The sequence below is a fragment of the Numida meleagris genome, chromosome 2 (genome assembly GCF_002078875.1).
Source record: "Numida meleagris isolate 19003 breed g44 Domestic line chromosome 2, NumMel1.0, whole genome shotgun sequence".
Classification (NCBI taxonomy): Eukaryota; Metazoa; Chordata; class Aves; order Galliformes; family Numididae; genus Numida; species Numida meleagris.
The window spans coordinates 8,615,962-8,630,960 of record NC_034410.1 but is presented as its reverse complement, the minus strand read 5'-3'; the positions used below and the strand labels follow the sequence as shown (position 1 = coordinate 8,630,960).

General features: G+C 38.2%; 1 protein-coding gene across 2 annotated transcripts in view; it reads left to right on the top strand.

The window, feature by feature from the left end:
* The window catches only part of PTPRN2 (protein tyrosine phosphatase, receptor type N2), a 636,306-nt gene that overhangs the window by 138,860 nt on the left and 482,447 nt on the right, over positions 1–14,999 (top strand). For both annotated transcript variants that reach the window (XR_002435341.1, XM_021387625.1), the window contains exon 3: positions 13,748–13,861. Coding sequence is in view for 1 of the 2 variants with exons in the window: in XM_021387625.1 (XP_021243300.1) it covers positions 13,748–13,861 (114 nt within the window). In the remaining variant the exon portion in view is untranslated. The remainder of the gene's footprint in view (positions 1–13,747; positions 13,862–14,999) is intronic.

The window sequence follows — 14,999 nt, the reverse complement described above, 5'->3', positions numbered from 1 at the left end:
TTCATAAATTTACTTCTTTGAGCAATGTGGAAAACTCAAGAGCTCTCTTTTGAGACATCTCTTTAGCTTATTACTGTACTCAAGCTGGAATAGATACAAACCTCTTCTCAGTGTTCACTTGCCAAAAAGCAAAGCTGTCTGAAAAGTGATAAAAAACTGAAAAACTCAGCTAAAGTTGTTCTCACATTTTTTTTTTTTTTTTTTTAGAGTTTGTTCTTTAATTATGGCTGCTCCATTTATCTTGGTTTGGATAAAGCCTTGTGTCTTTATCCACACCAATACATATATCTGCTCAATTTAAAGATTTTGGGTTAGCTGAACCACCTTCTGCATGTGCTGCTCTCTTGGTTCTGGAGAAAGCTTGTAGCCATTACACTCCTAACTTAACTGTCCAATCTCATACTCAGGATTTGGTGGGGTGAATCAGATTTATGATAACTTTTTCCTAAAATTGAGATCATTAAATATGAGAAGAAACATTGCCTTTATTTATTCGTTGTTAAAAACAGTATTTTCTCTTATTCAAAATTACTTGATTCTAATTAACAGTGAAAATGGAAGGAGATAAGTAGATGGAGAAGCTGATAATGTTGCTCTAGGTTATCAAAATTACATGTAGGTTATCTGGATAAATCTAGGTCGTCTAGATAAAACTGCAAGTTTACTTGTGAGAGTACAGTGAGTCTCCATGGCTGCAGCCTCTTCCAGGCCACATCCACTGCTGCACCATGGGCTCCTCCATGGCAGTAGGTGGAGATCTGTTCCATGCAGTGCCCACGGGCCGCAGGGGGACAGCCTGCTCATCCATGGGCCTCTTCTGCTCCATGCCTGGAGCACCTCCTGCCCTCCTGCACTGACCTTCCTGCATACAGGACTGCTTCTCTCCCATTTCTTACTCCTCTCTTGCAGATGCTGTTGTGCAGCAGATTTTCCCTTTCTTAAATCTGCTCTCCCATGAGGCAGTCGCTCATGGCTCAGCTCTGCCCAGCAGCAGTGGGTGCATTTAGGAGCAGGCGGAGCCGGCTCTGGTCTGACGTGGGGCAGTGCTGCAGCCTCGTGCTACCAAAACCTTGCCATGTAAATATTTGAAGCTACTACTTCTAATCTTTTCAGGTTTTCTAAAATTTTGGAAAGGCAAAAGAACCATGGAACACTGTGGCTGCATTAGAGACAATTGCTTAAGTGAGTAGTTATCTTTGAGTGTGGAAATATTCCACTGCATATTGTCTAACAGTAGCTGAATGCATTGGAGTTTATGGGAAGGAGAATGGATAAGATGACACCCTTTGGAAGTAGTTTCAAACCTATATGCTTATAAATGTTTCCCTGAAACCCAAACCCTGACTTTGTGTGAAAGACAGATAATTCTGCCAATGTAAAATTCATTTTAGGATATTCTTCCCATTTTCTGGGCATATGATAGTATTCCAAAGATAAAACTTTGAGAGGTCATAGTTCTCTGCATATTGTGACTTTAGAATTGAAAAATGGTAAACAAATATATTGTCTGAGTTCTAATTTTCATATTTAATTTCGAATATCATTAAGTTTTCTTATACAGTGAATGTATCTCTATTCTCCTTGTTGTTTACAACACATCATTTTGAGAGTAATGCTAATACCTTGGATATGTTGATTATAACATGCAAATACAATGACAGTTGTAATTCAGTATGATTCTACATGTGCCCAGATTTAAGTTTTGGTAAGCAGATAGTAAAAATGGCAATACTAAAAATCATAATCACTGGAGATGCAGTAAGGTTTTACTACGCCTGTGCCAATAACTGAAAAATATCAATATTGGGATGGAAAATCAGAATCTGTGAGGAGATGAAGACAGCAAAGAGGAGTAGTAATACTGTTAAAGAAATGTAATGTTGTCAGTTTTGCATAGATTGTCTTATTCTGGTCATCGTTATCACGGTTTGAGGAAGATCCCACCTGCTGTGAGAAGACATCCCTCAACACAGTGAAGCTGCTCGCAGTAGCTTTAGAATAAGCAGTGAACACTTGCTTTTCAGTAATGTAATAGGGATCCATACAACCCTTGTCTCTCTGTGTAAGAGGTATCAGTAATGTCAGTGAATTGCTGAGGACCTGCCAACAACATTTAAAATCTTGTTTATGTAGTTATATTTTTCTGTTTGTTTTGTGATATTAAAATAAGCAGAGCAGAAAATGATAGATGATTTTTTTTGGAGTAACAGTCACTGTCCAGATAAGGTGAGGGCTAAAAGATTTCTCTTCTTCATACCACATAATATGCCATTTTCATTTTGTGCTGCTCATAACCCTGAGTGTCACAGCTTTCTATTCTAGTCTGAATAGTCAATGAAACATTATGAAGCCGATAAGAAAAGCTGCTCCCCGTTACTTGGCAACGGCTGTTAAGCAGAGCTGAGTGCTGTTGATTGAGGAGATTAGCTGCCAGAGATAAACCTCCTCTTTCTGCTGCCCTGCTGCTTATCTTTCCACCCATAACAAGTTGCACCAAATATGACAGCAGTCAGTGGTTGAGGCGGAATATGAACTTTGCAGCAAATGAAGTTTGCACAAAAGACTTGGGGTGCTGCTGTAAAAATGTGGAATTTATTCAAATTTGCAGATTGTTTGCTGGACTGCCCTTCCTTGACTTTGGGGTGAACGTTTTTATTTGAAAGGGTGATGTCTCAGATGTGACAGAAATGGGATGCTCTGTTCCTACATTGTCCATTCATAAACACTGAAAATAGGAGCAAATACTTGAAATGCTTTTCTGTGGCTCCAGTTCTCAGTGACATTAAGGAAAGAAATTAAATGTGCCATAATATTACTGCAGTTGCTGAATATGCAGAAGTTGGATTAGAGGATTTTGGTTGATGCCTTTGGGAGAAAATGCTATTGTAGATTAAACAAAAATGTCTGGGTACATTGAAAACTGTTTATATCCATGCATGAAAAGGAAATTTTTCTGGTTTCGGTATATCCAAATTGCATTTCATCAGAGAAGCATGTTGTTGACTTGAAAAACAAGGCTAAAATACAGTGAGGGATAGAAGCTGGTAGGCTTTTTATCTTCTCTAGTATCTCATTTTTCCTCTTAGATTTTTAAAATGCCATTTTGTCCTTTTGCTTTTGTTAGTGAGTGCACACTTCTGTTTACATATTTATCTGTGGAGAGGTTGCCCAAATCATCACCCTCCGGGTGGGTCCCTCTGCCAGCCTTCCTGCTGGCCAGAATGGGAGGCAAGGCTTGGCTGGTGGAAGACCTGGAGAATGGCAGAGCTCTGAGGCTGCCTTTATGCAGAGACCAGGGCGAATAGTTACCTATCTAATAAGCGTCATAAGTACCTATCTAATAAGCAATATTACGGAAACGTGTATTAGTAGTTAGTAGAATTCAGCAGAAATTTCAGAACTAAAGATTTTGGGCAGAGGTATTTTCCTTCATTTATGATTGCAGTCTTTTTGGTTAGCACTGTGTAAACATGATGAAAAAAGTGATACTTTCTGCCTGGAAGAGCACGCAGATGAAGTATACAAAGAGACAACATGCAGATCTACTATATTCTGTGCAGTTTTGTTGTTCAAAGTAACAATCAGCTACTTCATAAGCAATATAGTATGAAAGAGAAATTTAGATACACTATGGCACTCATTAGCGAGATCCTGTTTCCGTGGATTTCTTGCTGATCCTGGCTTCCAAGTTCTTTATTTTGCAACTTTGATGAACTGCTGCTTCTTCCTTTTGTAGCATAAATTCTTTGTTCAAGATTATTCATGTATGTTCTATCTTCTTTTAAGAAGTCTTTATGCTGAGTGTACAACTTCTGTACTTAACCACTCAAATTGCAGGAAAATCTAAAGCATAAATTGCAGGTTAAATTCTACCGCAAAGCTCCCATGTAATAATGGCTTGTAGTTGTATATGGTATTTTACAAAACACATTCCTGTTTATGTGTATGCTCAAATGTTGGATATGTCCTGCGAGTTTGTATGTATCCTGTGAATAAAATAGGAAGCCATTTGGGCTTGCACGTTGCATTTGCTTTGAGGGGTCTTGGAACCCACTGCAGAAGTAGGAAAATCTGGCTTTCCGAATTTATTCTTACCATTATTTCAGGCATTGCAAATCATAAAATATGTTGTGAACAGTAATAAAGCTGAGGAGAATTAAATACTTCTGCAGCTGTTCCCAGCCCTATTGCACATCTCCATTCCCGTATCATTTCATCTGTCTGTGGGCTTACTTATAGAGACAAAAGATCATCCTCTACGCTGAAGGGAGACTTCTGTGCTGGGAAAGGCTTTTCACCCTAGGGCTTTTCCTATCCTGTAGATAATCTCTTTTGTTCCTCAGTGCCCTTTCCAAAAATTATCATTCATTTTAAAACTTGGACACCAGAACACTGTATTCCTGTACTGACCTCATCAGTGGTGCACAGTGTATGACATCACCTCCGTATCCCAACTTATTGCTGTCATGTTCGTATATCCACAAACCTTATTAGTGCTTTACTCCTGGTACTGTCTCAGACTGAATGCTGAGGTCTGAACCAAGCAAGGAAGGACTGTAATGTCTCATTTCCATCACCTCTTGCCATTAGCACAACTGTGGGTGGTGCTCCGGCTCTGTCACGAGAGGAGGGGCATCTGCATCCAGACCTCTATTTGTGACAGAAATAACTTCTGGATGCAGCTTCCAATCAGCGGTCCAAGTTATATAACATAATATTTAGCTCTTTTAAGTCAGAGTTTGTTTGAAAACTGTCAGATTTTTCATTCTGTCCAGCCACTTCAGCAGAAAGAGTTAGTGGCCCCTTGTCCAAGCGTGAGGGGAGGCTCGTGGCTGTCCTGGTGACTGTGCACGCTGCCAGAGGCAGCTTGGTGTGTCAGGGCTTCTGTGGGTATGCTGATATTTCATACTGCAGCGTGTGTGGAGATTTGTGAGATAGCTCCAGTCAGTTTTAATCAGTCTACTGGGTGCACTCTGTGCAGGTACCCTTGTTTGTAAAGGCTTTCCCTACCCTTTGTAAAGGTGTGCATTTAGAATTTCTGCTGATGTGTTCTGGTTGGCATAACATAATTTCCCATAATTTTTGTAATACTTTGCAGCTAGGGAACAAGATGGAGATCTTTATTACTATAATTTCATGCATGTCTGAAGTCAATTTCATTCAGGAATAAATAACAGTTGCTCAGATTACAAAAGTAACCTGCAGTCTCAATAAATATTGTTCTGCAAAGATCTAGGAAGCTTCAAGTTTGTCAAAGGTCAGAGATAAACCAAGTTTGCCCTAACCAGTAGATGTTGCCTGTAGTGAATATGAATGGAATGGTTAGTAGTCCTGTTTTCCTGTAAACCCATAAAACTAACTCTTCAAATACATCTCTTGGCACTTAGCTCCAGTTAAAACTTGCACTACTTTGTTTTTAATACCAAATGAAAATTAATGCAGAAATTCATTTTGCTGAACGTGTTTCCTTGCAGAGTTATTTTTGCCTTGGGAATACAGATGCAAGAGCAGCTCTAGTCTGATCACACAGTGAAGACATTGCCAGCACCGAAGTGGTTCTTGGCACCAACCAAAAATGTAATGGGGATCCTTGAAATGACTGAAGTACATCTCACTGATACTTGCAAAATTAGTGCGCATAAATAAGCATTAGTATATTTGCATCTCATTGCTTCCATAAATAAATTCTCAGTCCCTCCAGTAACCTCTGTTCATAATTGCATATTTAGGAAAAAAAGAATTGTTCCTGTTGCTTTGGCTCAGTAGTAAAGGGAGCTGCATTGCTCTTCCAGGAGGTTGTTGAACAGCTTCAGAATACTTTCTCCCTGCTTGAAACTTTTTCTGATTCATAAAATAATGTCATAAATAATTAATCAACCAGGTTGCACAAACTTATAGTCTTTTCCCATACAGAATCATAGGTCAGTGTTTAAAGACCTGTATGGATATCTTTCGGTTTTTTTCATTTCGTTTTTCTTTTTGTTTTCCTTTTCTCTTTTCTTTTAACACGACATTCTGACTGTTTGCTCAAAAAGGCTTTTTCTAGATGGGAGGTGGGGGGTGATACCTGGCTCAGATGTATGTCTGATAAGATACATAACAATAATAAGATGTAATGATAATAATAAGATGTAAAGTAGACACTTTCATGTTATTCTTGCAGTCTAGTGACTAAATATGCTAAAGATGCTTAATTGTAAGACTACTAATACTTGAATTTAAAGTATCTTTCTTGTTGGAGGAAGAATTATCTCTCTGAGTCTTTTCTCCTTTTTAGTACCATTATTGTTCAGATAATTTTGATTGCAAACTTTTTTTCTTCAAGATAACAAAATACTGAATGTAATTTATCTTAGAAATTCCTCTAAATGCATTACAAGTAGAGCTTCATTTTCTCAAAGATTGCTTCAACTATGGGCTGGTCTCTGTGATCAAAAGTGAAGGCAAATGAATTCTGTGGTTTATAAGCTACAGCAGTCACCTAGATGTGGAAGATGTCACAGGTGACACCCAGGGCTCTGTTGTCCTACTTATTGAGAGAAAAACCCTCAGAATTATTCCACAGTTGCCTAGACCGTGGAAAATTCGAGTTTGGTTCTCTAACAAGTTCTAAGTTATTCAAGCGTTATTCCACTGAAACATTAGCTCTAGCAGCAAAAATTTAAGATTTCTTTTCTATTCACCTCCGATTTTTCCTTTCCTTGTGCTCCCTGCTACCCTTTTCTCCCAAAGAACGGCCATTATTGGTCTGGTTGGGAGGCCAGTGGAGGACCCATTAAGAGGGAGGTTCACTTCTGTGCTGTGAATCACAGAGCAGGCATTGAAATCCGGACATTTCCTTCTCTTAGCTGAATAATTTAGGGGCTTTTTGGGAGTAGGCAGCATTTCTTTTCATGGTAAGCCTGCTATCTTCTTGCTTTGTAAAACTATAGCAAGCTTTGTTATGATCCTTGCCTTCCCTCTTGCTGTATTCAGAACCATATTGTATATTGTGTATTGGAACCATATAGTCCAACACTTAAATCAGCAGATTGGCACAGACGGAGTTCCTAGAATGATACCTGTCCTCTGTTGAAGGTTATATTGCTTTTTGATGAAGGAAGAACAGAGTCCTCCAGAACTAAATCTCAGAATTACTCATCAAAAAGAGGAGACTGCAAACCTCAGAGGAGCTACTGACTTTCAGATGTGCCCCAGGAGTATTTGGAGCATTGCAAATCCCCACCATATCATAGTGTTTGCACAACAGCTAGCTAATACTGCTGTTAATAGGAAATTGTATCATTTAATATCAGCACTTTTGTCATCACTAGCATGCCATCCAATTGTTTCCATAATCAGAAATATTCTGGGTTTTCAGGTTTGAGGTTTCTAGGTTGAAAACTGATCAGGCATGTAGTTTTAAACCTTAAATGTCTGTGTCCAAAGAGGTGAAGTAAGGCATTAAATCTTGTTAGAGCCCTTTCACACAACTGTTAAGCGATCCAGCTTTCAGCAGTATTTATAAGTTACCTTTGGCTTTCGTGCAGCAGATTATGTAGTTGTTGAGCAGGAATGTATTCACTGGACTATTGCTAATATACATTACATAGCTTTTTTTTCTGGAAAAGAAACCCAACAATTTCTCAGGTTTAGAGCTCCTTATTTTGTTATTTCCTGTTTCATACGCTGTCTCTATTAAATCTAAAACACGAATCTACCAAAAATATGCTTTGTTTTACTTACAGTTGAGGATATGCTTTTATTACATAATGTATTAATGCCTTACACACTAGAAAAAGCAGATTACCACCCTATACTCTTTTTAGAACAATCTATGTGCATTTAGTTTGTTGTCTTATTAACATATCAATTCTAGTAACGTATATCTTAACCAGAAGTATACATTTTGGCATTATTCCTTAATTTTAGCCAGCTGCCTTAAAAACTTCCACATGCTCATCAGTCGTTAAGATACGGAAGGCTGAGAGTGGCTGTCACTGCATAGCGGTGTATTCTGGATGAAGTCAAATGCCTCTGAAAGCAATAAATTTAGCAGGTGAACAGCGAGTGCTGCAGGTCTGATCCCTGAGCACGAAACTGTCCACTAGATGCCACTCTTACTGCTCTGAAACAGAAATAATCAAGAAGTACTGAGGGTGCTCATAGATAAGCAAAATAAAATGGTATACAGGTTTTAAAAGTTTAATAGGGGAAGACTGCCTCCTAGAAATGCAGCATGCTCCATGGAGCACTGCAGGTTTGCAGTGCAGCTCACTGTGCTTGCAGGCAGCAGCTTTGCTGAGTTGCTGCAGTGAGACTTGGAAGCATTTGCTGATTGAAAGCATTGAAATAATATTTTCAATACATTGTATGAGAAATGACACTGGGGAAGCCACTGTTGCTCCCTATGTGTCATCTCTACATTGCTTGTATAGAGAATTTAAAAGTAGAGATATAAATTATGAGCAAATCATTTTGTGATAGGACTAAGAGGGGGAATGGCCTCATGTTGGACCAGGAGAGGTTCAGGTTGAATATAAGGAAAAAAATCTACTCTGAAACAGTGGTCAGGCACTGGAACGGGCTGCCCAGGGAGTAGTGGAGTAGATGTGTAGATGTTGTACTAAGGGACATGGTTTAGTGGGGAAATATTGGTGGTAGATGGACAGTTGGGCTAGATGATCTTGGAGGTCTTTTCCAACTTTGGTGATTCTATGATTCTTTTTAAATAAATGGCGTGTTAAAAGTATGTTGTTTGCTGAAGAGCTTACTTGTAAGTGTTGAGTGTAGATCTGTGGGCTATGACTTCTGAAAAAAGCTTCCTGAAATGCAACTTAATGGACTCTTCAAGGAATAGTAACCTTTTTTTTTTTTTTTTTTTTGAGGAGGAGGAAGAGGAGGAGGAGGATTTTGCAAAACAAATACCTTACCAGAGAGAAATAGCAGGGAGGCAAAATTAAATAACTTCAGCAGTCTCCTTCGTAGTTACTAAAACATTTAACATATGTGACCTTGAAGTCCAGTATCATTAGACTTTTGAGATACGTGTCTTAATTCTCATTGGAAGTATTGGCTTTTTCATTAGTCCTGGACTACCCTTGGACCTTACAGCTGTTTAAACCCATAGTTAGGGGAAGGTGAGTGAAGTGGTGAGAAGAAAGAATCATTTTCTTATGGAAGGTTTAGTTGCTGAGAGATGGTGCTCGCTGACAACTGTGCATAGACATGAGGGATATCCTCTGATGATAACTACACAAGCACAAATGATGCAGAGGTGACAGCAGATGCAATTTCATCTACTGTTGTATGTGTGGACTTTCTTATTCAGATTATAACACACTACCAAAGTACAGTACCTACAATATGGAACAAAACTTTTTAGACAAAGATCTACTTTATAATTTTTCAGCAATTTTCAGGTAATTAGAATAAGGAAGCTGAAGCCTCTGTGGCCTCTGAATGTGAATACTGTTGCTGTCTGGAATGCTGCTTCCTTCTGGTTGGCTGGGCGAAGCTTGAGCAGCAGTAGAATTGGGTGCTTCAAAGCACCTGCTAGGAGGCTCCTCTGCAAAGGTCACTTGTCAGCACCCTGTGAAAATTTCACTGCATGTACATCTAAATAATTAATTACTGCAGAACACAATCTTTTAATTTCCATCAGGCTTTCCTCCTCCTGTACGCAAACTCCAGTTTCTCTACCAGTCCTCATAGCTTTGCTCAGCAGAAAAATACATTCAGCAAGAACTCTTATCTTTTTTTCTGATATGTAAAACTTGTGCAAGTCTTGTATACATCTTTGGATTCTTGGATTAGCCATACACCATGGCTTTAGGATGGGATAAGTTTCTCTAGCCAAAGATAGCTTTTAAATATATATATGTGTGTAAGATATATATTTACTTAAAATGAATTGAAAGAATCAGCTTCCCAGAACCACGCTTGCCTCTGTGGTGAAGGTGGTCACTCTGTAAGTTTGTAAGGATTTTTAGTACTTACTCAGCATGTGAAGCTGCCTACTTCACCGTCTCAACATGCTGACAAAATAACTTTTAAAAATTGTTTCAAACTATAGTTTTTCATGGTCTTTTCCATAATTCAATACCTCTGTATTGGTCATGGATACAGTGTAGGGTTTCCTTTCTCAGCAGGTATCAAATAGCACTAATATCCAATAATTCATCACAATTGGACAATATTAATGAAGAAAGATGGAAGTTTTTCATATGCTTACAATCTTCCTTCAGAAATTATCCTTCTAGAACTTGTGTTTTGAGTTGTTCACTGTTTAATCTATCATCAGCTGATTTATTTTTTTCAGTAGAACAGTGTATGATGATCCATGATATTATCTTTAATAGGAGAGGTTTATCTGCAAGTATTTTAGATCTTATTGGGTATCTGGCTTAGGTTAAATTGGTGTCTTTCAATCTTAGCATCTAACACTGTAATACGTCTTTGTCAAAATGCAAGGTTTTAAATAGCTTTTAAGTTATGTTTGGATTCTTTCTCAAGTAGTAAAAATAGTAGCAAAATAGGTAAATACTTAAGGACCTATCTCACTGTTTCCTTGAGTATATTATTCCTATGTTTTTGTCTCTTCTTTGGAAACAAATGCATTAGCTGTCTCAAAGACAACGTTACCGTGCTGCCAGCACAGATGTTCCCAGGTCCACGTATAACTTATACAGTATTACTATGGAAATTTCAGAGACGACTTTTTGCTAATGGTTAGCAAATTATAGCACTTTAATAGCAACCATATGTGTATATTGATTGGTTCTCTCAACCTCTCCTCATTCTGTGCATGTGTAAAGAGCAGATGTCTCTCACGTATTACCTTTTTTCTCAGAGTACAGTTTTAATCTAAGTTCAGTACGAACACATCCTTGGCGGCTGTAGACCTACAGTAATCTTCCTTGGGTAACGATTATTAAAGCATCACTCATGCCTTGAACTTCCTCCAACATATGACAGCTGTAAAATCTGGATGCTTTTCCATTTTCCTTTTTTGCTTCCTGATAACGATGGGCAGTTCACTGGTCTTTGGTCAAGATGCATATGAGGAGTGCTGAGGCCCCTGGGTTTGCTGGGCACAGAGCAGAGCAGGCTGAGGGGAGGCCTCACAGGGAGCAGAGGGGCAGCGCTGAGCTCTGCTCCCTGGGGACAGCGACAGGGCCCGAGGGAACGACATGGAGCTGTCAGGGGAGGGGCAGCTGGGGGTGAGGAAAAGGCTCTGCCCTAGAGGGCATGGAACAGGCTGCCCAGAGAAGTGGGCATGGCCCGGAGTGCCAGAGCTCATGGAGTGCTTGGATACTGCTCTCAGACACAGGGTTGGGTTTGTGTGGTGCTGTGTGGAGCCAGGGGTTGGTCTCACTGCTCCTTGTAAAACGACTGTCTACTCTTTTTACCCCTGCAAGCTACATAAATTGAAGGTTTATTGAAGAAGTAACCTTAAAACTGTGTGCTCAACCTGAAATAAAATATTCTTATTTTATATCTTGCCATGGAAACCTTGCAATCATATACAAAGTCATAGGGAAATGTATACATACATTTTTTACTGCACCAAACTATGAAATCCACTATTTGTACAACTCCAGTGTGACTGTAATCCCCTCTGTAAAGATCATCCTACGTTAGTGATGGTATTTGCCGACTGCTTTGTGGGGCATTCGTCTCCTCAGCTCTCCCAGTGCTGTGTTTCGCAAAGCAGAGCACTGTTTGTGATTGCAGCCTCTTTAAACCTTATTGTGCCCTTATTTCAGGCACAGAAGCCAAAAGAATTTGCAGTTTCTCCCTAAGCAATCCTAGTGTGTTAGGATAGACTAGACTCAAATGCTAATCGAAAATTTTAGAATGTGAATAGTTTTTGTTGTATTCAGAGGAAGTGATCCAAAGGTTTTGGAAAACTTTTTGTAGGGAAAAGAAGGTTTGTGGATGAATGAGCTCTTATATCCATTGAGATATCTCTAAACAATACTTCCTATGAAAATTTTTAGTTCGTGGTAAAGTATGAATGCTTTCTGGACTGCAAAATAGTTTTATAACTATGCTTAAGGTATATTACCTTAAAATCGTAGAATATTAATTAGAATAGAAATCATTAGAATATTGTTTATTTAAACAGAGATTTTGTCCTAATTGTAGCCAGTCATGGTGGTATTTCAAAACAGAGCTGATTATTTCCAATCATGGTTCATTTAGAACAATCCTATTCTTAAACACTGAAATGTTCCTCTTTTCCTTTCTGAATGAGGACCTTATTTACTCCCAGTATCCACCCCTTTACAAGTGACTGATATTTATATACTTCTGTCATTTCAAACTACAACAGGTTTTGTCACAGAGGTGAATATTTCAGCCAGATTAGTTTAATTTGCTATTATGCTGCTTTATACTTCTTACAGCAGAAAAACAAACCAGGTCTGTTTACGTGCTTTCTAGATTAAACTTAGAGCAAGAAGTGAATTTTTAATTTGGATTAATTTAATTTAGTAGTTGTAAGTTGCAGGAGGATCAGAAAGGCAAAGAAAGCAGAATTTGGATAATTTCAATGGAGTATTTGTATTTAGCAGTGAAGGCTAATAGTGCCTATTTTTCCTGCATCCTAGATTGGTTTATTTTCTTTTATACCATTATTTGTGTTTAGTGAACAGCTGTGTCGTGCCAGTAGTTTCCATTTGGAGTCTTTTAGCTCTGTGAAGTAGCAGAGAAAGTAATGGACATTTGCAAATTAATACTTACTCTTATTTTCTGCTAATCTGATGTAGCTCTCCTCTTTGAGCGTAGATATACTAGCAGAGCAAAAGTAATTATGGTGTTAAAACTAATACTGCCGCAGAATATTTTGCTAATTAAACTTGTTGCATTTAAATTGCTTCTTTTGGATCACTGTATGGAACTGAACTGTTTTGAACAATAAATGAACCCACTTTCTTAGAGGCCTAGGATTGCAGATGGTCAGATTGCATGTGAAGCACCTAGGGTCTGAATTAGTCTTTTGTGTGAAAGAGAGAAAGGTAATTTGAATGTTTGAACTCCCTGTTCCTCCCACACATACACAGGAAGCTTGTCTCAAAATGAACAATTCTCTAAATAAAGACTAATAAGAAGCTAAATTAATTAGAAGGTGTGATTTGAAAAGACATTGATGAGAAGAGTCTGTCATTTTAGACAAATGGAATGGAGCTAAATAAATTAGGCCACATTAATATCTCATTGTTCTGTGAGCAGCTTTCTTTTATTGCATTCATTAGAGAGTACTTCTTGAAATGAGCCTTTGCTAGCCATTACGGATTCAGTTCTCATTTACCAATGCCTAACACACAGCTCCTGCATTAAAAATGTTTCAGCAACTCCTCATAGTTTCTTCAAATTAATATTTATACTTCTGGTTGCTGTGCTTTTCATCTGCAACATAGTAGGCTCTGAACATTATTTTTTTTCCCACTGAATTGGCAGTAAAGAACTTTTACATCAAAAGATTTGGGAGACAGAAGTCTGAAATAACTTTATAAAATAAACTGCACTCATAACTTATACAGTAGACTCTTCCTCCAAATAATATTCTTTCCAGCATGTATTTATTTTGATAGAAAATACCCTGCCTCATGACTTCAGTAGTCCTTTGATAACTTTTTAGTGTCTTTTAAAAAGGTTCCTTCAGTATATAATTAGGATACATTGGAAATGTGCATCTCATGAAGTATTTCTTTCAGAAAATGAAATGCATGTTATTCCTTTTCTTTTTCTCTCTCTCCTGCAGATGGAATATTTGGGAGATGTCAGCGAGTGCCAGTAAGAGACATATACAAATATGACATTTCACCTCCTGTTCTTCAGCGCCTAAGGATCATCCTGGAGAAGCTCTCTCACAGAGGTATAGTAAAAACCCAGGACTGAGAATTAGTGGCACTGGGGGTTGTAATTGTTTTGTGCTTCCTCTATGGTGACACCTTCAGAAGCTGTTGAGCACAATATGTTCCAGGCCCAGTGGTGCAAGCTTTATAAAAGTAAAAAGCCTTCTGACTCACTGAATCGGCAAGGAGGGTTTGACAAAGCCATTTAGGAGAGGTGCTTCCTCTTTATAGAGTGCCTTATCTGTGATTGATGCTGTATACAATAAAATCTTGGCATCCATGAATGCTAGTGTCATATAAATAAATCATCAAGAAAGAAAAATAATTTTCTCTATGTATTTTTGCACCGCAGTGTATTTCAGGGCGCATGTGTAGAAAACACACAAGATCTAGTTAACTAGAAAGGGTTCTTTACTTTCTAATGGATTTAGTTAAGTCCAGTTTCTCTGATTTCATTACAAGCTGCATCTACTGTGTTCCTTTTAATTTTTGTTCTTTCTGAAGTTTATCTCTTTTCTCTTTCCAAAGCTGAAAAAGGATGTTCTAACCTCTGAATGACATAACTTGAGCTAACAAATCAAAACCTGGGGAAAGTAAAAGATAATGTATATAATTTAACTCTGTTGGAAACAGCTGCAGGACCATGAAATCTTTGTAAACTTAACTGTTCCTGAAGGATTGTTGAAATGGTTGATTTTGTGCTTGCATCATCTCTGTGAGTGTTTGCTCCTGAGCAGATTCCAGTTACAAACTCATTTACAAACCAGCATGCTCCAAGTGTGATTATGAGAAAAAATGGTTTTCTTGGAAGTTCATGATCATATGTGGGGATTGGATTTCTAGTCTGGAAACCACTGATTTACGTGATTCAAAAAATATCCTGTCTAGTGGCTTATCCAAAGGAAGCAAACTCTGGATGAAACATAATTTTAGTAACTCTCGTTAGATTAATGGGTATAAGTGGATAGTACTTGAGGCATTTCACTTGTCATAGTCTAACAGCTGAATTAAGGAAGCAAATTTATGAAAATACTATTTTGTCAGGGCAATATGATATGAGTAGAAAATCTCTGCATTTGGAAGACATTTAAGAAGGGGGGAGAAATTCATCTCAGATACATAAATTGGTGACAACACTCCTCTGTGGTGTTGTAAGGC